The 26,092-nt window shown below is 53.7% G+C and overlaps 1 protein-coding gene across 1 annotated transcript; it reads left to right on the top strand.

The window, feature by feature from the left end:
* Positions 1-2,763: 2,763 nt before the first annotated feature.
* IFT27 (intraflagellar transport 27) lies at positions 2,764-19,893 on the top strand. Its single transcript, XM_080659269.1, has 7 exons — positions 2,764-3,131; positions 9,366-9,445; positions 9,707-9,766; positions 10,837-10,896; positions 12,806-12,923; positions 13,738-13,847; positions 19,675-19,893. The coding sequence occupies exons 1-7, from the start codon at positions 3,098-3,100 to the stop codon at positions 19,771-19,773; spliced, it is 561 nt and encodes a 186-aa protein (XP_080515395.1). The 5' UTR covers positions 2,764-3,097; the 3' UTR covers positions 19,774-19,893.
* The last annotated feature ends 6,199 nt before the right edge of the window (positions 19,894-26,092 follow it).

Below are 26,092 nucleotides of genomic sequence, written 5' to 3'. Positions count from 1 at the left end.
CAAAGAGCCGCGTGTGGCTCGCGAGCCGCTGTTTGCCGACCACTGCTCTAGGTGATTAAAGAAACACATCAATTCTAAGAGCAGGTGACCCGAGGCTGGTTCTGATTCTCGCCGGCTTGCTGCATGACCTTGGGCTCTCTCTGGACCTCAGTTTCCTTGCCTGTTAAATTGAAGTAATAATAGTTCTCACTTCCCAGGGTCCCTGCATCAAACAAGAGAGAGGATGTGAAGAGCTTAGCACGTGCCTGGCATATAATGCCCCATCAGCATGAGCTATTCCTGCAAGGAACTCCATCCACAGGGGAGGAACTGTGATGGAGTTTGAGGCAGAGGAGGTCCCTGCTGGGGTCAGGGGGTGCTAGACTACCTGTGTTCAATCCCCAGTTCTGCCATTCACTAGCTATGTGACCCCGGGCATTTGACTAAACCTCATTTGGGCCTCCATTTCCCCATCTATCAACTGGGGATAAGAGGGGGTTATTGTAACTATCAAGTGTGGACATGAGTTTTAAATGAATTAATCCTTTAAAGCACTTACAATGGGGCCAGCATTCAGCATGTGCTCAGCACGTGCCAGCTCTCGCTGTTACAGCTGCTCAGAGAGGGTTAGATTAGAATTTCTCAAGGCCTTTCATGGTTCCAAACTCTCTGGCCGCCTTAAAGCCAGTGACTCTTGTCATGCAGCTGTCACTTAGTTATCAAGAATGTACAGAAGGCCCTTGGGGTGAGGGAAGAATTCAATATACAGGGTTTACCATCTCCCTGGAATGATCCAGAATGCTCTCATGATGGTGCTGACTAAAGTCGCAGAGTAGCAGCCACGAAAGGTAGATGTGGTGCAGAGGATGCAGCCCTGCCTGGGAGGTGCTTTTACCCCCCTTACAGGAGGAAACTGAGGCTCCAGATGGAGCTCAGTGTCTCAGCTCCATGGAGCTGCCTCAGAAGGCTGACTCACTCAAGGGGTCCTTTACAGGACTAATGGAGTCACAGTAAACAGGACAGCCTGGAGGGGGAGGCAGGAAGGCCTGGGTGTCTGGGACAGATGCACATGAGGTCTCCAAAGAAAAAAGTAGGTAAGGAGAATGAAGGAGAAACGGATTTTAACCAGAACACCAGGAATGCTTCCCAAGAAGAGAAAATTTCAGGCAATTTGCATTGTTTTCCTGCGGATTCAGGGCTGAAAGCTTCACAGCCACTTATAGGGTGTGTGTGTGTGTGTGTGTGTGTGTGTGTGTGTGTGTGTTCATTCCCCTGCACAAGGCTAGTGGCTACACTGAGACAGAGCAGCTGAGAGAGAGCAAAACATCCGGTAACTGAAAGGCATGTGACCACAGATCCTGAACACCAGCATCTCCTGTGAGGCTGCTCCTCCCTTTTGGCTCAGCCACACGGATCTGGGAGCAGGAGTGAGAACAGGGTGCCTCTGGCTAACCTGTGTGACCATGATAAACCAAATCCACCCAGATAAATTTCTCACTACCCATCCCTTCAACTGTTGAGTGTTGAGCACCTACTATGTCCCAGACATGCTTTCTCTTTTAAGCCTCAGGATCTACACTAATAAAAGGGAAACATGCAAATTGACCATCACTCCACTATGCCCACCAGCCAATCAGGAGGGAATATGCAAATTAGAAGGGCAAAGATGGCGGCCGCCCAGCTGCTCCAGGCACGGAGTGGCTGGGTGGGGCAGGACACCTGCTATGAGATGGGGGGGGGGGGGGCAGGGGCGGTAGGGATCTACAGGAGTGGCACTCCGGGGTGAAGACAAAGACTGCAGACTGCAGACTCTGGCTGGAGCGAAGGCCTGGGTCCCAGGTGCCGGAGGAAAACCGGTGCTGGAAGCCAAGGGAAGGAAGGCCTATTGCATGAATCTCTTTGTGCAACGGGCCTCTAGTAACCCCATAAAGGGGTTCCGCCAGCCCAGCTTTAAAGATGAGGAAAGAGGCTCAGGAAAGACAGCAGCATTTTCCATTTGGGTTTCCTAACCAGAGCAAGTGGGACCTCCCTATGCGACCACAGTGTTCTGGATGTTCGCTTTCATTCAGTATGAGGTGTGAGATGTTCTTCATTTTACACAACGGAAATGGGCTCAGACAAAGGTACTTCAAATTCCCCAGTGCAATCACCGCCCCCCCTTCCATCAAAATTCACTGACACCACTCTAAACACTTTCATATTTTGGAGTTTAAAGCGCATATTATCCTTGGGCTTTAAAATAAGATTTCCCCGTAGGATGCGGGGCAAGGACTGGATTTCTAGATGCACCTCGCGGACGCGCTCCGGGAACCTAGGAACTTGGGGAGCGACAAGAACCTCTGGGGTATCAAACTCGCCCTAAGCTCCGCTTCAGCAACCGCGGCCTCGTCTACTGCGCAGGCTCCGCTCCAGCCTCCCGCGCTCTCACGGAGCCCTCAGCGGGCGAGTCCACCACATCCAGGAGGGCAGGGGATTCGGAGAATCCCCATTCCTCCCGAAGATGGACCAAGTCACCCTCTCGCCAATCAGAAAGCTTCTTTTATCACAGCTCCCGCTACAAGACCTGGGAGCTGCTTTTCCAAGAACTTTCCGGCAGCGCGGTGAGGTGGGTGGAAATGATTGACATCTCCTGCAACCATTAGTCAAGCGGTATAAACTTGAAGAGCAGACACTACTACAAATTGTCTTGCAAAAAAGCTCTTAGTCCCGCCCCCTCCTCCCACTGGTCTCCGAAATCCTTCGGGTGGGAGTTTTTGGTGGCAGCCAATCGAGGGCCAGCGAGAAAGCGGAGGAGGCGGGACAGGCGGTTGCCTGGCCAGCGCGTCCGGCGCGGTGCTAAGGGCCCAGGGTTGCGGGTTCACTCTTCCTGATGGTCCCCATCTGGCGGGGGCAGGGCCGGGAATGGGAGCTGTGCCACCTCGCTGGCACCTTCCAGGCGGCCTACTGAGGCCTTGAGCGGGTCCCCTCTGGAGCTCCCGTGCGCCCCCGCCCCAACCCCTGCGCCGATAGCCGCCCCTCCCTGTGCAGCCCAACTTTCCCGTCCCCACCGCGGCCACAGGCCCCAACGCCTCTAGTCTCCCCTCGTCCCCTGTCTGGTCCGTGGAGGTGCTTGGTTACCATGGTGAAGCTGGCAGCCAAATGCATACTGGCAGGTGAGTCTGAAATTTACAATGTCCGAAGTCCAGAGACCTCATAAGTTATCGAGAGCTTTTGTTCACGTAAATTGCCCACCCCCTTTCCCTTTCTCTCACCCAGAGGCGAGTTCATGCGGTTGCTGGTAGTGTAAATCCCATTAGCCGTGGTAGAGTTCTCTTCCAGAGCACATGGCACCTCCGGCTGATTTCCGCTCCTGTCATACTCTTGAGACCACCTTCACCAGTTTGAGCTCTACTGAGGTGGCAAAGATTCCTTAAACATCAGGCTAAGCGCACCAACTAACCCGCGTGCTGTACCCCAAAGTCAGGCATCAGTGACTTTGGTAGTCGTTTCTCACGGGATCTGTTCCTGACCCCACCCCCTCTGATAACAGGGATTAGAGACAGCAGTGTACAGTGGACCAGAGTTTGCAAAAAGCGCGTGTGTGTTGTCTTTAAAGTTACTGTGCCACCCCACACTCAGGGGGACATCAGTGTTGAATCCCCCAAGGCAAGAATATTTGTTTTGACTGATGCATCCCAAGCACCCCGAACAACATCTGGAACCTAGCAGGTCCCCAGGGAATATTTGTGGAATGAAGGAATATGTGGCGTTCCCGTTTGTGGTGCTCTCTTTGTATCAGGCTGGACATTTGGAAAAACATTTGCCAGGATTATAGACCTGGGGCCACAGAACACACATGTGCTTTACTGAGTCCTTACTGCCTGCCAGGCACACGTGTTTCCTTTCACCCTCACGGTGGCACCCTGGGGAAGGGGCTGGATTGTTCTGACCTTACTGAGGCACTAAGGCAAGGTCACCCCTAGTGAAGGAGGGTCAGCGGAGATCTTCACAGCTCCAAAACTCTTAACCTGTGTTACTCTTGAAACCTGTGACCTTTCCAGGGTTCCTTGAGCAGCTCAGGAAAGCAGCAGTGAGAAATTATAAAGCGGAAGAGATTCTTTCTTATCTTCTTTGATTCATCACTTGCAGACTGAAATAGATAATATCTTTGATGACTTTTCTAATTTGGAAATAAAAGGGTCACACACAAAGATGACGGACAACAGTAACTCAAATCACACTGAAGCTAAAGAAATTAATGGTTCTTAAGAGAGGTCTCAGGTTTCCAGAGCGCCAGGAGAGGCAGCATTGAGCAACAAAAATAATTCTGGCTGTGCCTCCATTGGCTGAGTCCGCTTGGACAAAGCACTTCTCTGAGCCTCAGTTTCCTCATGGATAAGGTGGGAATGTTTTTATTTTCTGAAGTTAGATTTTTTTTTTTTTTAATGGGCTTCTCTCTCCGACTGTGTGGGTGTGTGTGTGGTTTTTTTTTTTTTTTCTCATTCGACCAGGGAGCTAACTTACGGAGCACATTCCAGGTGCCAGCATTGTGCTAGACCTCTCCACAGTCAGCTCAGTCCTCACACAACTCTGTGGGGTCAGTATTGTTGTCATCGTCATTTACAGATGGGGCGGCCGAGGCCCAGAGAGGGTAAGACACTTGCCGCGGGTCACACAGCCGGATGTGGCCGAGCTGGGAGCTAGTCCCAGGTGACTGATTTCCAGGGCTTGTTCTTTGCCCCAAGCTGTATTTTCTTCAAGTCTAGATGCTTGACGCTTTACCCTTCTTTACACCCCCTCCCTCAGGTACTGTTTCACCTGATTTCAACCACTGCCGAGTGAGTCCTAAACTCTAACCTAGCTCTCAATCTGCAGCCCCCTTTCAAAGCCTCCAGGGTATCTCCTCTTGGAAGTTTCCCGGGACCAGAGACCTCAGTACAGCGAATCAGCTCCACCCACCCCACCTCACACATCAGGCTAAGCACACCATTTCCTTTACCCCCACAGGCCTACTGTTTCGATTGAGTTAATCTGCCGTTTTTTTTCTCTCACAATTCAAGTGCTTATTCATTCAACAGATTTTTATTGAGCACCTACTACATGTAAGTCACCATGCAAGGTGTGGTGGGACTACAAGGATGAGTCAGGCCAGCCCCGCCACTCCAGGAAGCGCTGCTATGCACATGATCACTTGTAGTGCAGCACACAGAATGGAATGTCCTCCGTGTGCCAGATACCAGAGCAATATCTTAAGGCACAGCTGCTATTGTGCTGGCTCAGCTCAGGAGGGAAAACAGCACTTGACATTTATCTCCATGTTATTTACTTTAAAAATCACTTAACTGTTATTCAACATACATCAGGCACTGTACATATTAACTCATTAAATCCGCTTAACAATTCTGTGAAATAGGTTCTGTTATCCCCATTTTGCAGATGGTACAACTGAGGCCCAGAGAGATTATGCACCCGCGGAACCACAGCTGGTAATGATGGAGCTGGAGGGAGTAGGGCTGATAATAGTGCCTGCTTGGCCGGCTGTTCTGACATCAGGTCTCATGCTAGCAGCAGTGAGCACGTTAGCCACACAGATACAGACAAAGGCGGGAGAGAGGACCTTCGGAGGCTGTGCAGGAAGGACACTGAGCTTGGCCTGGCAGAGAATGGGCAGGATTTGGACTTGGATTGGGGAGACCTGGAAGGTTGTATTCGAGGGATTTTCAGAGATCAAGAGAATAAGTATACGGATACCGAATTATAATGTACACCTGAAGCTTACATAATGTTATTAACAATGTTACTGCATTAAAAAAAGGAACATATATATTAGTTACTGCATTTACACTCAGAGAGAATAGGGGTGCAGAGCCAAGGTTTTGTGAAAGCGATAGTTGGAGGGCGAGTTGGGAGGGGGCAGGGGTTGACCGGAGAGGAGGCTGTGGGGGAGGAGTCCTTGGCGGGCTTCATGTGAGAGCAGCAGGATGAAAGGTTATGTTCTGAGGGTCCATCTGCTGATGCCGAGCTCAGGGTGGGTTGAAACAGGGAGAAGAGGGGGGAGAGGGCCTGTTGGGAAGTGTTTTCAGGCAAGACCAGTTAAGAAAACAGAAAATACATTAGGCATTTCAACAGAGAATTGGTTCAGCAGGTGCTGAAGACCTAAAAAAACAAGAGGAAAACACTGAGATGACACAGAACCAGTAGAGAGAGGCGGGGTTGCCAGAAGCTTGAAGCAGAACCCCACGGAGCAGGAGCAGACCTCGGAGGAGGCTGCCCACTCGGTGGTGCCTCAGGGATTCAGGTGCCTGTGGGAGGCCAGGCACAGACCCCTGGGACCCACTGCCCACCAGCCGGGCCACGACCCAGCCGATTTCAGACCATCTGGGGTCTGTGTCCTGAGACCATCCTGGTACCACGGTGCTGCTGGGGCCAGGGGCCAGGCAGGCGCAGACCTGCTCTCGGTGTCCCGGTGCGAGGGTTTCATGGGGACATTAATCCATCACGGAGGACCTGGACGACGAACGGGGACAGCAGGGCAGCAGTCCCTGCAGGAGCCTCGCCCCAGGGCTGGGGAACAGAGAAGAGGGGGTCCTCGGGACCTCAGAGCTCAGGAAGACCCTGGGGGGCTGAGAGGCGACCTCTGAGAAGGGGCCCCTGGTGTCTCTGAGGGGGTGTAATAACCCTGGAGGCAGCAGCTAACTAGTGCTGCTGGGGTGAAGGCCATGGCCAGGCTGCTGCCAAGAGAAACGACAAGCAGACGCAAGGAGCAAGTCCTGCTCCCTCCCACCTTCCCGTCTTTCTCCAGAACTCTCGTTGGCAGAGCCAAGTTTGCCCCGGCCCCAGCATCACAGTGCAGGGCCTGGATAGATGGGTTAGGGCTGCGACCAGCCCGGCGTGGGCTAACTGGGGCAGTCAGCAGTGACAGCCAAGGTCGTGTGGCTGGGATGAAGAGGAGAGGGGTTGGGCGTGGGAGGAGGAGGAGTCAGAGGTGACTGGGTGGAGTCTGGGGACAGTGAGTGAATGGTGACATCACTAACAGAACAAGTGAGATGGGGGTGGCTGAGACACTCAGGACCGGGGACACAACCTGACCCTCGCAGTAGATGAACTGGACTGAGTGAAGGCCCATCATTCCTCAGGAGGGGCAGTCAGGGTAGCGAGTAAAGGGAACAGAGGGCCAAGGACAGCCCCACGGGGTGCCCACGTCTGGGAGGCAGGAGAACCAGGCCAGTGCAGGGTCACCAGGGCAACCAGGCCAGAGGGCGAGGAGCTTGAGGACTGAGAAGAGACCATTGGGCTTGGCGATTCGGAGGTCACCCCTGCCTTGTGCCTTTGCAGATGTCACCCTCTCCGTCAAGAGTGCCCCTCCCTGCCATCACCCCGGCTCAGCCTGCCCCCGGGAAGTCTGCCCACTAATGAAACCGCGCACTCTTTCCTCGATGTGCCCGACACTCGGGTTCTCAGCTTGTGCTGTTTGAATTTGCACTTGTCATCTTGTTGCTCTGCAAACGTGTTTATCGTTCTTTCTCCTCGCTGTGCTCAGATCCCTCAGCCGACACAGCCCATGAGTGTGGGTGACTGACTGGCAGTCGGAAGAAAGAAATATGAAATTAACCAGGAAAATCTGTGGGGAATTTCACAAGCGGACGAGCCAATTTCCAACTGGACTCAAAAGCCCAAATGGAGTGGGGAGGGTGGATGCGGTCCAAAGGCAGGGAGAGTGGTGTGCTCTCTGCTCGCAGAGGGTGGGTTCCGGTGACTCCAGCCTGTGGTCGCCCCAGTGTAAGGCTGCATGATGGGGGCCTGGGGGCCATGTCAAAAATGGTCAGAAGGTTCCCTGAGCTCAAGGAGGGGAGGGGGTCTGGCCCAGAGAACACGGTGTTGGAATCTGAGGGCAGTTACTCAGCTTCTCGGGGCCTCGGTCTCTTCGTCTGTCAAATGAGGTTAATGATGGGGAGGTCACTGACTGAGACTGTGTGAATGCGCTCAGCAGGGAGGCTCAGGTGTGTTGGTTTCCTTGTAAGATGTGGTGGCAAATAGGAAAGCAAGACCTGGATAGCTCACCCAGACCTGGAGGAATTCACATGAAATGAAATGCCATGAACAGTCAAGTTATTGTCTCACAAGAGAAAATTATAGATGAGAAAAGTCAGAACTGAGAAGTGAACAGATAACTGTATGGTGCCAGATGGGTACTAGGTTTCTCGGGGTGACCACTTGGTAAGTTACATAATGTCTCATCACTGAAACTAATAGGATGATGTATGCCAACTGGAATTGAAAAATAAAAAATGATTTAAAGTTTTTTAAAAAGGAAAGTTAACAGCGGAAGGCTTTGGGGAAATCAAGTCAAGAAAAGCAGTGAAGCCGCTGTGAAATAGGAAGCTAAGGTGAAGAGATTGCACCAAAGGATGCGAGTCAGGGACCGGTGAAAAGCCGTCCTGTCGGCTGGGCTGGGCGGGGTGGGGAATCTGTGAGACTCCAGGTGGAGGAGGTGTGGCAATGGAAACAGCGTGGCATCTAAGGAGGCCGGGCAGAGCCATGGGTGGGAAAGTGGGGAGGGCACAGGGCAATTATGGATGGGCACGGCCTGGCGCCAGCACCCTTGGGGGCACAGGAGGAACTCCAGATTAAATTGCCCCCAACATTCTTAGAAGAAGTCCAGATCTCAGACTGAGACTGTGACATAAACCTTTAGTTTTGAGGAACCAGTGTGTGGGGTTACCGACCAACAAAAGAAGGCCGGGGAGATAAGCCACCGGGTGGCGGCGAGCTTGGAGAAGACTGTTGCTGCTGCAGATAGACTGGCCTGGGAAGATGGACCCCAGTGGGCACAGATGGGCACACCAGGTGGAGGGCAGTACCACCTGGAAGTGGATTTCAACGTGGCATCGCTTGTTTTTCATAAATGCAGAAACTCTCAACTCCCACCCCCACCAAAAAAAAACAACAAAAAAAACCACGGTGCAGGGTCCTAACTCGGGACGCTCTAACTCAGATCGGTTTAGTCAGCTGAGCCTATCGGTCTGTGCCTGGTCACACCTGTTTACCTTTAAGACTTAAAGTAAAATCCAGGTTGAAAGTGACAGGTTTTCCCATAGGGTATGTTCCTGGAAGTGTCAGTTCTGTTCCCAGTGCTCAGCTCTCCGGAAGCTGCTACCGCCTGGGTCCGTTCTTTTAGACGAGGGGTTAGCCTTGAAGAAACGTGACTGGTCATCGTGGGTTTGGGAGATTGGTCTCATGGACCCATTGCCCTGCCCGCGACCTCAGAGCGAGTGCCCAGGAGAATCGAGTACATTTTCTCTGAAAACTCAGTGAGGTTTGGGGTTTCTGGACCAGCGTTCTGGAGTGGGACGCGCGCGGTCAGGTCAGGATGGCAGTGAGGCTTTTCGTGTGCTCTGTCCGCACAGGGGACCCTGCAGTGGGCAAGACCGCCCTGGCGCAGATCTTCCGCAGCGACGGAGCCCACTTCCAGAAGAACTACACCCTGGTGAGACGCAGGGGCTGTCGGCCGGGCCGAGGCCGCGGGCCCTGGGAGATAACCCCGAGCCAGTGGTCGCTGTCACCACGCACAGCCCGCTCTGGGGCAGGGAGCGGGACAAGCCTCGTTGGTCCTCTGTGACTTCTGCACCACCAGGGAGTCCGGGACACAAGCACTTGCGCTGGGGATGTCTCCTGGCATCGGGGCTTTCGTGACCTGAACACGCCCCTTGGGGCCCCTGACACACGTGTTCTTGGTTTTCCTCGGCAGACAACCGGGGTGGACTTGGTGGTGAAGACGCTGCCAGTTCCTGACACAGGGGACAGTGTGGTGAGTGGTGCCCTCGACCCGAGGGAGGTCAGTGCCCTGCGCTGGGCCCAGGGTCCCCGTCATCCTCCCTGTGAGAGACGGGGTGCAAGGACTTGTCCTGGACGCGCTGAGCGTTTGGGGACAGCACTGTGGGACAGGAAAGCATTCTAGGGAGAGGAAGTAAGATGAAATATGGGCCTTGCCCTCACAACTAACCTATCAAGATTCTCACCTGCCTCCCTCTGTGGGGATCCACACCTAAAATGTAATTGCGAGATGCTGTGTTTGTACATGTGTGCTTCCCTGGGAGGAGGTTTAAGAATCACCAGATCCTTAAAGAGGTTCACGAGCCAAAACCATCTTACCTCCCCTGACGCAGTGGGAAGTGCTCAGGTCTCCGACGTGCGACTCACATCGCAGCTCTGATACTCAGCATGTGCGGGGGTCGGAAGCCAGCCAGGCGTACCAGCGCCCGGAGGGAGCCGAAGGGGGAAGTTGAGGGGGACCTTCTGGGCAACAGCGTTGGGTAGGGGGTCTCCCAGAGGCTGGCTGAGGTTTGGACGGGGGCAGGAGGGGTCCTCCTGTGTCCCTGTCAGAACCACACCTGAGCCATCGGAGGAATGAGACTGTCCTACTTCCCGCGCCTTCCCAGGCCTCCTCGGTGACCTCCTTTAGAAAGAATGGTTTTAAGATTTGAAAATCAATTTGGTTAACAAAGTGCAGAATGACCTTTTGGAAGGCAGAGCACTTGTCAGCCTGTTTAGCATTCTGTTCTGCCAGGTGGGAAGTCAGCTTGTTCCTGGTAGTTTTGCACTTGAGGTTAGCAGAGGTGAGCCGCGCAGAAAGTGCTGGCTGTGTGGGAAACGGGCCCGCCTCGCAGGTTCTGGGGGCTGTTCCTCTTCCCACCGCCGTCCTCGTGCCCCAGGGCGGGGGTGCAGCCTCTATGAATGTGTGCACCTGCGCATGCACCTCACCCCGAAGCCAGGTCAGCACTGAGCTGAGGTCAGTGCCACTGGCTTATAGCCATCGCCCCTCCCCATCCCACCCCGGCCATGTGTAGACATTCTTGGGACATGCCTTTCTGATTCCAGGAGCTCTTCATTTTTGACTCCGCTGGCAAGGAGCTGTTTTCGGAGATGCTGGATAAATTGGCAAGTAGCCTGCGGTTTTGTTTCCTAACACCACCTCCCACCCAAGGTCTCCTCTTACACCCCTCTCCCAGAAATGTCACTGCAGCCTGGCTGCCGAAAGAAGCTATCATGGTCAAATTCTGTAAGGGGCACTCTCCCCTCCTTGGGACTTGTGGCCTCCTGGCAAATAGGGGTGGCTCGTGCCCATGCTTCCCCCTAGCTCCCAGCTCCGAGTGGCTGGGTCCCAAATGCGCCCCAGCTGTGTGGCTCAGTCCTCAAGCCGCTCACTCTGGGGCCTCCCTTTGGAGCAGCTGCCTCCTGGTGGTGTCCCCTCAGCCCTCCTCCTCAGCCTCCCAGAACAGGAGCACACATTCCTTCCCCTTGTGGGGGGCGGGGGCGCGGTATGTGTGTGCACTGGAGGCCCCATCCTGAGGCTCACCTTCCGGGCCCACACCCTGGCCGCCTGGGCTCGGCCTGGGGTGTGCCCCGCTGCCCAGGGCTCCCCGTGCCCATCCAGCCATCCTCTCAGGTCCAGCCTGCTGTTCCTTCCCAGGTAGCAGTTCCGCTGATCTGGGCCAGCGAGCTAATTAGAAGGGTTACGCTCCCCAGAGCCCTCCCTGCCTTCCCAAGAACGGCTTCATTTTAATAGAAACTTTCCTGCCTTCTTTTGGGTTATTGTCTAAGCAAAACAGATCTAATGATGGTGAGTTCACACAGGACTGGCTTCACGCATCAATTCGTGCTCACCACATGCCTACCTACTGTGTGCACGGCCTGGCACTGGGTGCTGCCCTTCCTCGGCAGAGGGAGGACGTGCCTGGAGGTCAGGGCCACTAGCAGCGCACACCCCGACTCCAGGCTCCCTGCTCCAGCTCCATCCTGGGACTGCCCTGGGCCCCTGGCTGAGGCCTGGAGGAAGAAGGTGTCCCCTGAATGCTCATGGGGGACGGGGCTTAATGTGAGTTCCTGAGTTAGTCTGTGGAGTGAAGGTGTGAGAGAATCATCGGTTTAGTGCTCCCCGTCCTGGAGACCTTGGGGGTAGGGAGGTGAGCCCTCCAGAGCGACTCTGGGCTGACCTTCCTTAGGCAAACGGGAGGAAAAAGGATTCTCCCTTACGCCCTGGGAGGTTCCAACACCCCAGAAATAAACCAGGCTTTCACTGCGCAAGGCGGGGGTCCCCAGGGACCAGGGTGTGGCCACAGTCATATGCATCACAGCCTGAGCAGCGCAATCCTACCGCCCTGTGCCGAGCAGCAGGGTGGCCCCGGATCTGAGCAGCCCCGGAAGGTGACCTGACCGTCCGGAGAGTGTAGCCCGGTTCAGTGACCCCGCCAGTGGTCTGGTTAGATGAGGGCTGATGCGCTCAGGAGAAGCATTGTGAAAAGGCGGCCCTTAGGAAGGAGACGCAAGCAAACCCGCGTTGGTGACTGGCTGGTGAAAGAAGGGATGCTCTCTGGGCCTGCAGAGCAGCCAGCTTACACAATAGCGGGCCATCCGTCAGGATGAGCGGGAATGGGTCCCTGAGGCCAGCGGCAGGAGAAGCGCCTCCCGGTGGAGGAAAGCTGCAGTCCTGCTCTCGCGTTGAAAGCACATCTGACCTGGGCAAGGCCGTCACCCTCCCTGTGGCTGCACAGCAGGGACGCTGAGACCATCCCAGCGGAGAGCCTGGCACCGATGTAAACTCACACCCTGGACTTCATAGCTACGCCTTCCCCACCGCACCTTCCCCACCGCCCACGAGCCCCGCCTTCCACTCATTCCTTTGAGCAAACCGTTTTCTTCTGTGGCTCAGTTGTCTGACTCACGTCCCCTTTACAGTTTGTCATTTCCCTTCATCCACATGGCCCTCCCCAGAAAATTGGCCAGATCTTTGCCAGCCCAGAAGTCACTTCCACCGCGACTGACATGTCTCGTCCTGCCCCTCTTGCAGTGGGAGAGCCCCAACGTCCTGTGCCTCGTCTATGACGTGACCAACGAGCAGTCCTTCATCAACTGCAGCAAGTGGCTGGAGAAGGCGCGGTCACAGGTGCCAGGCACCTCCCTCCCAGGTAGGAGCTGCGGCATCGGCTTTACTTACAACGTGCTCCGGAGCACAGGTCATTGCAGACTGGCTGTGGGTGCACAGAGGGGTGCCCTGGGCTTTGCGTCTGAGGGTGCCCACACCTCCGAGTCTGTAAACGGGCATGATGACACCCACCGTGCAGGCTTGGGAGACTCCGGCAGCAAAGGGGAAGGGGCTGTGACAGGAAGGTGAGGTGTCACTTCCGGAAAGCCAGCCCAGGAAGAACTCATTGTCTCCTGTGTGTGGGGCGCGAGTAAACATGCAGGCCCTGCTGTCACTTCTGAATGCTTTAAATCAATTTATTTTTCATCCTTATGTGAGATCAACAAATCCTCCTCATTATAGACCAGGAAAAACCATCTCCAGAGACAGGCTCAAAAATTAGCTGCAGCGGATGCAGCTGGGGACAGAACTAAATTACCTCCGAATCCCTGACTCTGAGCCCAGTCCTTAGATTAGTATTAATGACCATTTTTAAAGTTTGCTCCATGAGCTAGGAATTTATCGCAAATGCTCACATAAATTCGGCCCTCGCCTGCCGGGCACTTGCAGCCTTAAGGGGACAAGGCAGACAGATCCACTAGAAAAAGGGCCGAGCAGAAGCTGTGTGAAAAGCAGAGCGCCCCCTGCTGTGGCCTCAGGATCAGCATCTTAGGGTCCCTGTCTCGCTCACCACCTCGAACCAGGCACCGCTCAGGCGATCTTTTGCGCCCATAAAGTCCATCTGCTTGCTCTTTTCCCTCCAGCTGCCTCCCAGGCTGCCAGTTAAATGCGATGCTGTGGTGGTTTCTCTTGAGCAGGTGTGTTAGTGGGCAACAAGACAGACCTGGTCAGCAGACGAGCAGTGGAAGCGGCCCAGGCCCAGGCGTGGGCGCTGGGCCAAGGCCTGGAATGTTTTGAAACATCCGTGGTAAGTATCCACGTGCTCGGTAGCCAGTGGGGAGTGGGCCTCTGCTGGGAGCGAGTTTTCACATGACCTCACGTGCATCGAGTTGTTACTCCACCATATGCACAGTGGAATTAGGAACGGGTGTTTACATTCTCAGCCCAAGGTCATTTCTCAGTGTAGCAAGAGTCACTCATGCATTTCAATTAAGCAAATTAGCCAGCCAGCCCCGGAAAAGTTGTATCTCAATTAGGGAAGAATACAAGCCGACTGTGTTCAATTACAGTGATGCCTGACGTTTGCACGAGATATTGTGAGTCACGTGCTGTTGGAACATTACTTCAGAGCTCCCGTTCAGCCCCGTGCACTAGGGACTGGTCCCCCAGTTCCTACTTCCATGTCGAGGAGGTGAAGTGACTTGTCCAAGGTCACGTGACTAAGTAGAGGGTGGAGTCAGCATTGGGATCCATAGTATCTGACTCCCATAAATGCTCCCTGTCCCACCTACTGCAGCGCTCTCCCCCCCCCCCCCCCCACACCAATGACTCCAAGCGATCTCCAGAGACAGGCTCAAAAATTAGCTACAGCGGGTCCAGTAGGGTCAGCAGGAGCCATCAGAAAGGGGACAGTCCGAGTGATTTGTTACCGCACCCTCCGTACACACACTTCAGAATTTAGCTGTTTGGTGCTTGCAAGCCCCCTTCCTGTGTGGGGAGTTTGAGGTCCCAGCCTCCCTGTGACTGGGGTGCAGACGTGTGACCCAGGTTGTATCAATCAGACGTGCTTGTGTGGCACTTTTCTACAGAGCCAGCAGCGGCCCTCGCCGGGGTTGCTGGGAGACTTGTAGGCCTGGCACATGGTGGTGGTAACATGGACCTCACCCCGGCCATGTGGCCTATGTACCAGATTCTTTGGCTCCAAAAGTCAGTGGGCTAATTAATAAACAGCCTGGAGGTTGTTTTCACTTAAAATGTACTTAAGCCACGGGCACTTCTGTTGCACCTACGACAATTAGCAGACCGATGCTGGCCAGTGGCATGTGGATGGGAACTTTAACACCCCCCCTCGCCCCCGCAAAGGCATGCTTCCTTAACACGTTAAGCCCCATGTCAGTCACCGGTGACTGACACTATCCGTCTGGAAGACAAAGCAGGCTGGGTGCTTAACGTGTTAAGGAGCGCTTAGCGAGTAAGGCAGGTGCTCTGAGCTCCCATGGTGAGTGCAGGCCTAGCAGTGGGTCGTCGGCATGTTACTTAACCTGTCGGTGCCTCGGGCTCCTCACCTGTCGGGTGGGGAAAATAAGCCATGCCCCACGTTGAGTAGCAGGCGTGAGAATGAAGTCAGATGGCGAATATAGAACACTTAGCCGAGTCTGGTGCTCAGCAAACGCTCCGTGCACAGGAGCTTTTCTAACGTGTAAATATTTCCCTAGGCATCTTATTTATACTCTGTTACCTACTAAATCCTTTACTTCGTAGGCGGTACAAACATCAACGCCACTCTTGCCTCCGGCCCAGTCATCACAAATGCTAAATTAACGAAGCTCAAAGTAGCAAGCTTTTCCTGTGTAGACGGGTTTTTACGCAGTGTGCCTTTGAGCAAAGCAGTGAGCTGTACTGCCCACAGCCAACAACATTTTAGTGTTCCCCTTCCAACATTCCCATTTGTGAAACTGCCTCCTCACCCCAGTATCCCATACTCCCCGGAACTCTTGATGGAACTCAAAAATGAACACCAGGGGCCACTGGGCGGTGGGTTTAAACTCTGCCCGGTGTTTGTTGCCGCTCTGTGGACATGGTGGGTATAAATTGTGCTTGCAGAGCTGCAGTTTAGCACTTGGTATTAACTGTGCGAGTTAACTAGTCCCCCCTGAGGCAGCTCGGTTAAGGAAGCTGTAATTAAACAGGAAATATAACAACTCTGAGGCACGGGCAAGTCTTGACGCCAAGCCCATCTCCTTAATGCAGCGCAATCGTCTGGCAAACCTGACGGTGGGGCCTACATGTTTGCTTCACTTTATTTTGTTATTTTCAATCCCATCCCCAGAACTTACTCATCTTTTTTTTTTAATGTTTTGATTTTTTTAGAGAGAGAGGAAGGGGAAGGGAGAAAGATAGAAACATAGATATGAGAGAGAAACATCAATTGGCTGTCTCCTGCATGCCCCCACTGGGTATCGATCCCACACCCTGGGCATGTGCCCTGACCGGGAACAGAACCCATGACCTCTTGGTGCTTGGGACAACGCTCAATCCACTGAGCCACACCGGCCGGGGCAAAACTTACTCATCTTAAAACTGGAAGCGGATACCCTTTGACCACCTGCACCCATATCGCCCACCTCCCACCCCCGCGGCCACTGGCAACCACCAGTCAGCGCTCTGTTTCTGTGAGGTCTGTTTTTGTAGATTCCACACATACGTGAGATCATACGGTATTTGCCGTCCTCTGGCTTATTTCACTTAGCGTAATGCTGATTTCCACAGTGACTGCCCCAGTTTGCAATCCCACCAACGGCGCACAAGGGCTCCCCTTTCTCCACATCCTCCACAACACTTGTTATTTCTTGTCCTTTTGATGAGCCCTTCTGACAGGTGAGGTGATAAGTCACTGTGGTTTTGATTTGCATCCCCTGATGATTAGTGATGTTGAGCACCTTTTCATATGCCTGTTGGCCATTTGAAGATTTTCCTTGAAAAAATGTCTGCTCAGGTCTTTTGCCCATTTTGTATCAGATTCTTTGTGTTTTTGCTATTGAGTTGTCTGAGTTGTGTATTTGGATATTAACTCCTTCTCAGTGTGTGGTTTGCAAATGTTTTCTCCCATTCGGTGTGTTACCTTTTCATTTTGTTGATGGTTTCTCTTGTAGGAGCTTTTTACTTTAATGTAGTCCTACTTGTTGGTTTCTGCTTTCACTTCTTTTCTTTTCCTTTATTTTTTTAAATATATTTTATTGATTTTTTACAGAGAGGAAGGGAGAGGGATAGAGAGCTAGAAACATCGATGAGAGAGAAACATCGATCAGCTGCCTCCTGCACACCTCCTACTGGGGATCTGCCTGCAACCAAGGTACATGCCCTTGACCGGAATCGAACCTGGGACCCTTCAGTCCGCAGGCCGACGCTTTATCCACTGAGCCACACCAGTTTCGGCTCTGCTTTCACTTCTGCGTTCGGTGTCATTCCCATAAAACCATTGCCAACATCCATGTCAAGGAGCTTTTCCCCAATGTTTCCTCCTGGGAGTTTTCTGGTTTCAGGTCTTAAGTTCAGGTTTTGAATCCATTTTGAGCTCATGTTTGTGAATGGTGTAAAACAGGGGTCCAGCCTTTCTGTTTGACATTCGCGTTGCCGAGGAGTTTATGCTCTGCACAACCAAAGGTGCCCCGCAGGTGTAACGGTTAGTGCTCTTGTCCAGCTGGAGGGTGCGGCCTCTGTCCTCAGCATTCGCGAGCTTGGTGCGGATGGTCCCCGGCTAAAACCGGCAGCCTCCGGATCCCTTTCTCTGCACTTCCTGCCGCCTGTCTCTCCTCTGGGGGCTTGTTTCCTCCGCCTGGGACTCCCTTTGCTAGAAAGTCCAGGTAACTTTCTCCACCAGAACTGGTTCCTTTGTGCATTTCGGCCACCCAGCTCGCGGGGCAGACAGGCTGCTCTTCTCCGACTGGGGAGCCCGAGTTTCCGGCCGGGCTCAGCGCACACCAGCTGGGCCACTGCACCCAGGCCCAGGCTGCCGTCCGTGAAACACTGAGCTTGGTGACTCTGTAACATCCTTTGGTTTGGAAACTCCGCCGTCCACTGGGACAGTTCCTTGTCTCTTACGGAGGCTGCACTTTTGCCAGCTGCCAGGGATTGCTGGAAAACTGGTTCTTGTGTGTTCTTAGCTGGGCTGCTGCTTTGAAAGTCATGAGTTCTTTCTGCTGCCTGCTTATTTCTTTAAAAATATTTTAGCCCTAACCGGTTTGGCTCAGTGGATAGAGCGTCGGCCTGCAGACTCAAGGGTCCCAGGTTCGATTCCGGTCAGGGGCATGTACCTTGGTTGCGGGCACATACCCAGCGGGGAGTGTGCAGGAGGCAGCTGATCGATGTTTCTCTCTCATCAATGTTTCTAACTCTTGATCCCTCTCCCTTCCTCTCTGTAAAAAATCAATAAAATATATATTTTTTAAAAATTAATAAATAAAATAAAATTTTAAAAGATGCACGCGCGGTATAGCCACTATGGCGAGCAATGTGGAGTTTCCTCAAAAATTGAAACTGGAACTGCCATATGACCCAGCAATCCCACTTCTGGATATTTATTCAAAGAAAAAGAAAACACTAACTTGAAAAGATATTTTCACCCCCATGTTCATTGCAGCATTATTCACAGTAGCCAAGATGTGGAAATCACCTAAGTATCCATCGATGGATGAATGGATAAAGAAATTGTGTACATATACAGTATATGCAATGGAGTATTATCCAGCCATAAAAAAGAAGGAAGTCTTGCCATTTGCAACAACATGCATGAAACTTGAGAGCATTACACTAAGTGAAATAAGTCAGAGAAAGACAAATACCGTATGGTCTAATATGTGAAATTATTTTAAAAAATAAAAAACAACCAACAAGCTCATAGACACCAAGAACAGATTGGTGGTTGCCAGAGGTAGAGGTGGGAGAAATGGGTGAACTAGTTGTTTTTAGTTTGAATAAATTTAACTTAAAAATTTAAATACGTGTGTGCACACAGAGAGTGAGAGAGTCCTTTAGGCACCATTAATCACAAAAGTACCATTTCAGTTACTAAGATGCCCAGTCCTCGGTGACTGTCAGAATTCCTGATTTGATCTAACGTCAGCACCCGCCACCCCTCACCTGCTGCGTTTCTGCGTCTGCGCTCTCCCCAGCTCAGCTCACAGCCTGCAGCTGCGGGGAAAGGGGAAAGAGGAACGAGGGGCGTGGGGTCTCTATTGCCACCTCCTGTGGCCCCTCAGGACTTACCAGGTGTCTCAGCCGGATGCTCTGTGAGCACTTAGAGATGGGCCTTCCCTGCCCCCACCAGTGGAGCTCTCTCCTGCAGCCTCCCTCTGGCCGGTGATACCCCTGCAGGCTGGGCTACCTCCTCACCCCTCCTGCAGCCTCAGGTCTGGCGCTTCCTGGTCCTAGCGGTTCCTGGCTGGCTGTTCTTGTTGGGACCCACCCTCCTGGAAGTGGTCCCTGCAGAGTCCTGTTAAGACAGCTCCAGGCTGGTGCTCCTGCTTGGCCCGCCCGCCGGCCGCTGGTCCAGGGAAGGGCGGCTGTGGCCTCAGGTGCACAGAGGAGCAGGGCTGCCGTCCCACTGAGCCCTCCCTGGCTTGGCCACCACAGTAGCCAGCCCCAGTCACACCTTCATCCTTCCCTGGCCGGGGTCCAGCATGGGGCCTAAGCCTTGCCTCAGGCTTTCTCTGGGAGCCTGCCCTCCGGGAGGGAAATGCCACAGTCAACCCTGACCTGGAGGTGGGAGGGCCCATCATGTCTGCCTTCCCTCAAGGGTGTGGGGTCCTTGCTGTCTGTTATTTTGTGTGGCCTCTGGGGCTTCGGTCAAAGCCAAAGCCGTCTCCTCTAACTCCCTGTCTCATGGAGTGAGAGTGGCTGAAAGGCCGGGCTCTGTAGACGCAGACCTAGGTTCAAGCCCAGCTCCGCCACTGACAGGTGTGTGGCTTTGGGCGAGTTACTTAATCTCCGCGGCACAGTTTCCTTCTGGGAAAGCAGCCTCCCCAGGTGGTGTGAAGGCGAAATGAGGCAAGTGTGCGTGGCACTGACATGAAGTAAGAGTGCGTGCTGGCCCTGATGCCGCACACAGCACGACCCTCCTCGGCCTGTCTCCACAGAAGGAGATGGAAAACTTCGAGGCCCCCTTCCAGTGTCTGGCCCGGCAGTTCCACCAGCTGTACAGGGAGAAGCTGGAGGTTTTCCACGCGCTGGCGTGAGGCCTGGCTGCTGGGGGCGTGTGCAGTGGCCCCGGCGCCGTGGAAGATGAGAGAAGATGGCATTGCCTCGGCGTTTCACCTGTTGTGACAGCTTCAAATAAAATGAGAAAATGTACAAGCAGCAGCTCCTTCTGCTCTCGGCCAGGGCAGGCCTGGTGCCATTTTGCACTTTGGCTGCTGGTTCCAGAGCAGCCTGGGACCCAGGTGAGGGCCTGGCGGGCCTCCTGTGGGGGCTGGCACTGGGGGGGTGGGTGGTCTCACCTTCCCCAAGGGCCTTTCCCTGAGAGCAGCCTCACACGGTGCTGGGATTGCTTACAGTTTGCTGCCATCGAGATGCTCTGCATGGAACTTGCCAGGGGGCTGAGGGCCCCCTCCTGAGTCCAACACACAGGGCTTTGCTGCATGTTCCCTGTCCAGAGGCCTGGGCTCCGGCGCAGGGGCCACTATCACCGGCAGAACAGTGCCCTCTGCCGGCCGCCCTGGGTGCCTCCCCTCCTAAGAGCCAGCTCTTCCCAGCTGCCGGGAACCCTGGGCCCCGGGGAGCCAAGAACCAGGCCACTTTCCTTTAAGGTCCCGCCTCGGAGCCAGGCAGCATCATAATTCTCTGTACTGAGCTCGACTGTTCTCCATCCCGTCTCCGCTGCCAGATTAATCTCCCTAAAACACCGCTTTCACTCCTCTGATTAAAGACCCACGCGGCTCCTCGTCACCTTTACATCAGGCTGCAGGCCGCAGTTTGGCACCAAAGGCTGCCTCTGGCTGTCACCCTCCCCCGAGGGTCTCGGCTCCTTTCACCCTCAGTCCCCAGACCCCTAGCCTCGTGGGAGTGGGGGGCACGGGGCAGAGGTGCCAGCTGTGGGGGTAGACAGACCCGGTTTGCCCCAATGATGGTGATGGAAATGGCTCCGGTTAGTTGATGACCTGTCTTGTCTCTACATGAGCTCAGCACATTACAGGTATTAGCCAATTTAATCTTTAAGCCGAGTCGTACCCCACTTTCCAAATGAACCAGAGTCGGAGAACTCACTGACTTAGCCAAGGAGTGGCAGAGCCAGGACATGGGTGCCAGAGCCCAGCTCCCAGCCCCACCCCTCTTCTGCCTCCTCCCGAGATGGCCAGGCCTGGAGAAGGTGGAGGTCTTCCATCTGCAAAAGGTGGTGATCAGGCTGCCCTGCAAGGTCATTGCAATCAGTGAGGTGACGGGTGAAAGACATCAGCCCGTGGTGTCACCCACGTCAGGCCCCCACTGTCCGCCTTCCTCTTCTGGTCACTTCTCCGTGAAGTCCCTGCAGCCACAGCAATCTTCCTACTGAGTCATTCTCGCAGAAGAAAGCTGAGGGCTGACCGTGCGGGCGTTTTCCTAGGCACTAGCAGTGCCACGCTGCCAGTCCCTTATCACGTGTTCCAGAAGAGAAGACCTACCAAAAACCAAGGGGACCTGGGGGGGCGGGGGATGCTTCCAGTTGCCCCAGAATTGGTTCCTGGGAACCACAGCTGTGGAAAGAGGGATGCTAAGTAACCCACTCCCTAAAGAGCCCACAAAAGGCTGGGGCCAGGCACCGTGCCTGTGGCAGAATAGAAGGGGGCAGAATTGTCCCTGCCACCAGAAGCCCCGACGCCCCGCTCCTGGCTGTTCCCTGTTCTTATAAGAATACTGAGTGGTCAAGAGGGAGCGAGGGTAGACATGGTGCTGGGGATGGGAACCACTCCCGCTCCTGCCTCCCCCCCCAGAACCCAGCAAAGGAGGTCCCACGAGACTCCTGGGAGAGGCTGCTGCCAAGAGGAGGAGGCTGGCACCTCGTGCCCCAGCTGGATGCTCGCTGAGCTGCAGAAACCCGGTGCCAACTGCAGGCACAGGGTGTGAGGGTGTCCTTGGGGGAGCTTGGCGTGCAGCCCTGGGAACTGGGGGACTCGGTGGGGAGAAGCCTGCACCAGCAGCAGGGAGAGCAGGTTCCCCACCTCATAAGGAGCCACAGGTTAAGGAGTCTGGGCTTTCCAGACAGGCCCTGGGCAAAGGGAGCTGCTCCCCCAGGAAGGTCAGGCGCTGTCCTGCTGGCAGGGCTGGGGGTGCAGCTGCCCACTCCCGGGGAAATGCCAGCCACGCAGGAGTCTCAGCCCCAAAACAGCCAGGCACCCCCATCTCCAGGGAGACCACAGCAGGGGAACAGCAATGCCCACTGGGGAGGCAGCCACAGAGAGGACACTCCTCTCTCTTCCCACTTCTGGAGAGGAGCTTCGTGCCAAGCCTTGGAGCTCTGAGCTGGCCTGATCTGAGCTTTAACAAAGAAAAGTGCCCGAAATGGCTTCAGAGTAGCCTGTCCTGAGGGCCCAGCAAGAAGGACTCGGCCGGGTGTGACGGAATGAAACAACTAGAAAAAGTAAGACGGTCTAGGCTTGGGCCTACTGTGTCCAGATTCCCCAATAAATTGGTTCTCTAATAACGAAATGATGGAGAGGATTTCAGACCATGCCAAGTGCTATACAGGCAGCCAAATGGACGTGTGATGGGTGGTTTGTGGGGTAACTAGGTTGGGTGAACAGGCAAAGCTCTGAGGAGTGACATTGCAAGTAAGGTCTGACAGCCACGTGGCCACCTGGGGGACATCCAGCAGCAAGGACAGCCAGTGCAAAGGCCCTGAGGCGTGAACAAGCGTGGAGAGCCAGGGAACTGCAGCTCAGCAGGGATGTTGTCTGAGGGGGGGGGGGGAGCAGGAGGAGGGGCGGTGGGCAGGGCCATACTGGAAGGAATGGATTCTATTTCAAAGGCCGCAGGATGCCAGACATCATAGCTTTTATGTCCTCGTAGTGCCCGGCCCAATTTTGGAAACGTAGTAAATGGTTATTAATCACTTTACTTCCCAAAAAAACTGCCCTTCCCTAAAGAGCTCAGGAAAGACCTCTCAGAAAGTGACATTTAAGGTTTGAGAGGGCAGAGTGACTGGCACGCCCTGGGCATGGTTGGCTCATGGGCCCCTCAGAGGTGGGCCGTGACAGCGGTGGCCCATCTTCTACTTTCTTTCCCCAGCTCCCAGCACTGGGACTCAGATGTGCATGGACTGTGTGTATGGCCTTCGGGGGGTTCAGATTTGGGTGGGACTCAGGACCTGCCCTAGAATTTCCTACGATCCATGGAGGAGAAAGCTGAGCCAACACGACTTCTACCGCCGAGCGGAACCCAGAGAGCACCCCAGCCAGGGTCTCCCGCTGCCGCAGCCACAACCGAGAGCCACTGTCTCCTTCAGGACTGAGGGGAAGCTCTGCTCACTGCCCTCGGGGTTTCCTTCCCTCCAGGGGAGTGGCCGCTCCCTGGCTCCCTGAGGCTGACCTTTCTGCACGTCCTTGGCTGCCTGCTGACACTGCTCCGGTTCAGCCACCAGGAGACGGAAGCCCAGAGTGGGAGGGGACACAGCAGGCGGGCGCTTTTGGAGAGGGTGTTCAAAGATGTAAACCGGTTCCCCAGTTCAAACACGATGCCTCTGTGACACTCGGGCACTTTCCTTTGTTGGGGTCCCTGTTCAGAGGTGGATGGTGCAGGAGCAGCCCCCGATGTTGTCCCCAGACCCAGTGGTTCACCATGACTCTTCCTGCCCTGAGAGCCAGCCCTGGAGATTCCCACGGCTGGGAAGGTGCATAGTTAGACCGTCTTCTGCAAGGAGGCTCGGGGGCAGGAGGCAACCTGCGTCATGTCTGTGATAAAATACATTCATCTCGGTGCTAAAATGTTGTGTTTTTTTAAATGGAATATTGAAAACTAAAAATGTCCTGTCCCAAACTGGAGTGTCAGTAAGCACAGATTCAACTGAGCCCAAGATGGGACCTGCGTGTTACCCAAACCCAAATCTGTGGGCGGAGTTGGCCCATCCTGGAGGTGCAGAGAGAAGCCTTTGGTTTTGCACCTGTGCGCCCCATTCTTGTGTCCGTCTCTGGGCCCTGCTGATCTGAGGGATGACTGATGCTGTGCCCTCGAGGAGCTCAAGTCTGGTGGGCAGGGAGGGTTTCCAGGGGCCTTATAGGAAAATACCTGATGCTAGTGCAGGAAGGGCATTCCAGACCAAGGAAAGAGCATGTGCAAAGGCCCTGAGGCATGAAGCTGAGGGCCTGCTTGGGGAACTGCATGCAGTGTGGGGTGAGGGGCGAGGAGGGAAGGACACAGCAAAAGCATGGAGCTGTTATCACACTGAGCAGAGGAATTGGACTCTTTCCAGTGGGAGTGAGGAGCCAGTAGGGTTTTCACAGAAGTGACTCACCAGGATTTCTGCTTTAGGAAGATCCACCTAGGCTAGAGGGAGCTGGAGGGTGGAGTGGGAGAGGAAGTGCCTGGAGGCAAGGAGACCAGGTGAGACGTCCCAGTTGAGCAAAGAGCTGTGGGAGGGAGGTGGGACAAGTTTCATCCATCTCCAACATTAGCAAAATCGCGGGGAAGGTCTTTTAAGCCAGCTTAGAGTTTTCGTCCCCCTTTTCCGCAGAACACCGCTTCATTTTTTAATGTGTTATCCTTTACGTACTTTAGAGACAAGCCAGCCAGAGAGAGTGACTTCTTTAGGTTGCAAATTGTTAGTGAGGAAGCCCGGATTGGGAACTCGGCTGCAGCCCTCGGTGGATTCTGTGATATTTATGTATACAATACCCGTCCGCCTTCCTCTCTGCCAGTAAACAGAGCAGATAAATATGAAGGGGACAGCAGCAGAGAGCTCGCTCCCATGCTAAAAAGGCAAGAAGACTGGGAAGGCTCATTAGGAGAAAATATCGACCGGATGGTGTCCGAGTTTTACCTGTGATGTGAAGAAAAAGTGTGTTTTTTTGCCAAAGCCATTATGTAACCGGTTCTAGGGGCAGAGGGGGGTGATGCAGATTGAGCACAGGGGCAGGAGACCAGGAGAGCAAGGACACTGTGGGTTCCCAGAGGGCAGGGACCACAGCTGATGCTTCTCGGAAGTCCCTGAGAAGCAGCTGGGGTTTTAGTGGAGTTAGAATCGCAGCTGTGTGTCCGCAGGCACGTCACCCACCCGCTCTGATGCTCGGCTTCCCCATTTATCCAGTGGGCATAACAGCCTCAACCTTACCAATTACTGTGTGTGGATTCCGAGGTGTGAAACCTCTTTCACCAGGCACGGTCTAATGCATCGTAGGTGATTTCCAAATTTTCTTCAATAACTATGGCTTTTTATGAGCCTAAAAGGAATGTATGCTTATTGCAAGAAAAAAAGTCAGGAACTGTTGAAAAGTATACAGGAGAACATAGAAATTATTCAAATCCTACCGCCCAGAAGTAGCCAATAGCATCCTAGTATATGCACTTCCATCCTTTCCCTCTGCATATAACATTTTGTACCTATCGTAGTGCCATATATGCTATTTTCACTTATCTTGTGAACATCATTTCAGGTCAAGAAATCCAGTTTTATATTATTATGTTATTTCTTTTTAAACCATAAAGAATTTTAAACATACCCCAAAATAGACACTCATGTACCCATTAGCCAGAACTTACAAGATTTTGCCACCCTTACTTTATCCTATCCCCTTCCGTTACTGTTACTGTTTTAACAGTTTAAACCAAATACCAACCCCTCTGTCAGTGCCTCTAAACCAAGCATGTCAAACTCAAAGGCGAACACGGGCCAAATAAACAAGGCATGTGGCCCGAGGGTCGCGAGTTTGACATGCTTGCTCTAAATCAGGCGTCCTCAAGCTACGGCCCACGGGCCATATGCGGCCCGCCGAGGACATTTATCCGGCCCGCCGGGTGCTGCTGCCTGTCCTGCTTAGCAGCCGACTCGTCCCGGGCCCGCAGTGCACATAGGAATTTGTTCATAGTTGTTTTTTTTAAACTATAGTCTGTCCCTCCAACGGTCTGAGGGACAGTGAACTGGACCCCTGTTTAAAAAGTTCTAAACCAACCACAAGGCCATTATCACACCTGACCAAAATTAACAGTAATTCATTAGGAGCATCTAACACTGCGTCAAGATTCAAATTTCCCCGTAGCTCTCCAAGGCTCTTTTCCTGCTGGCTTATCACACAATCATTTTTAATGACCGCGCTGTAGACGGACACCGGTTTCCAAGCTGTCACTCGCGAAAAGCACTGAGGGCCGCCGCCTCTGCACATCCATGTGGACCCCTGTCCAATTATTTCTCCAGGACCAATTCCTAGAAGGGAACTTTCATGGTCAAAACCTATGCACCTTTTTAAGGCTTTTAATCGCATTTGACAAATTGCCCTCCAGAGCAATTGTACCAATTTATACTCCCACCAGCAGGGACAGGCACCCTGGACAGCCTTGGGTGGTTAATGAAGGGAAATTAAAGGAAGAGAA

Source organism: Plecotus auritus (genome assembly GCF_963455305.1).
Source record: "Plecotus auritus genome assembly, chromosome: 3".
In the NCBI taxonomy this organism is placed as follows: Eukaryota; Metazoa; Chordata; class Mammalia; order Chiroptera; family Vespertilionidae; genus Plecotus; species Plecotus auritus.
Note: the sequence above shows the minus strand (reverse complement) of the source record. Positions and strands in the feature narration are given on the sequence as shown.

Excerpts from the sequence above, each read along its gene's own strand:
- IFT27 (XM_080659269.1), top strand. The coding sequence starts at position 3,098 with ATGGTGAAGCTGGCAGCCAAATGCATACTGGCAG. Across the intron at positions 3,132-9,365 it reads AGCCAAATGCATACTGGCAG|GGGACCCTGCAGTGGGCAAG; the intron begins GTGAGTCTGAAA and ends CTGTCCGCACAG. Across the intron at positions 10,897-12,805 it reads CGGAGATGCTGGATAAATTG|TGGGAGAGCCCCAACGTCCT; the intron begins GCAAGTAGCCTG and ends CCCCTCTTGCAG.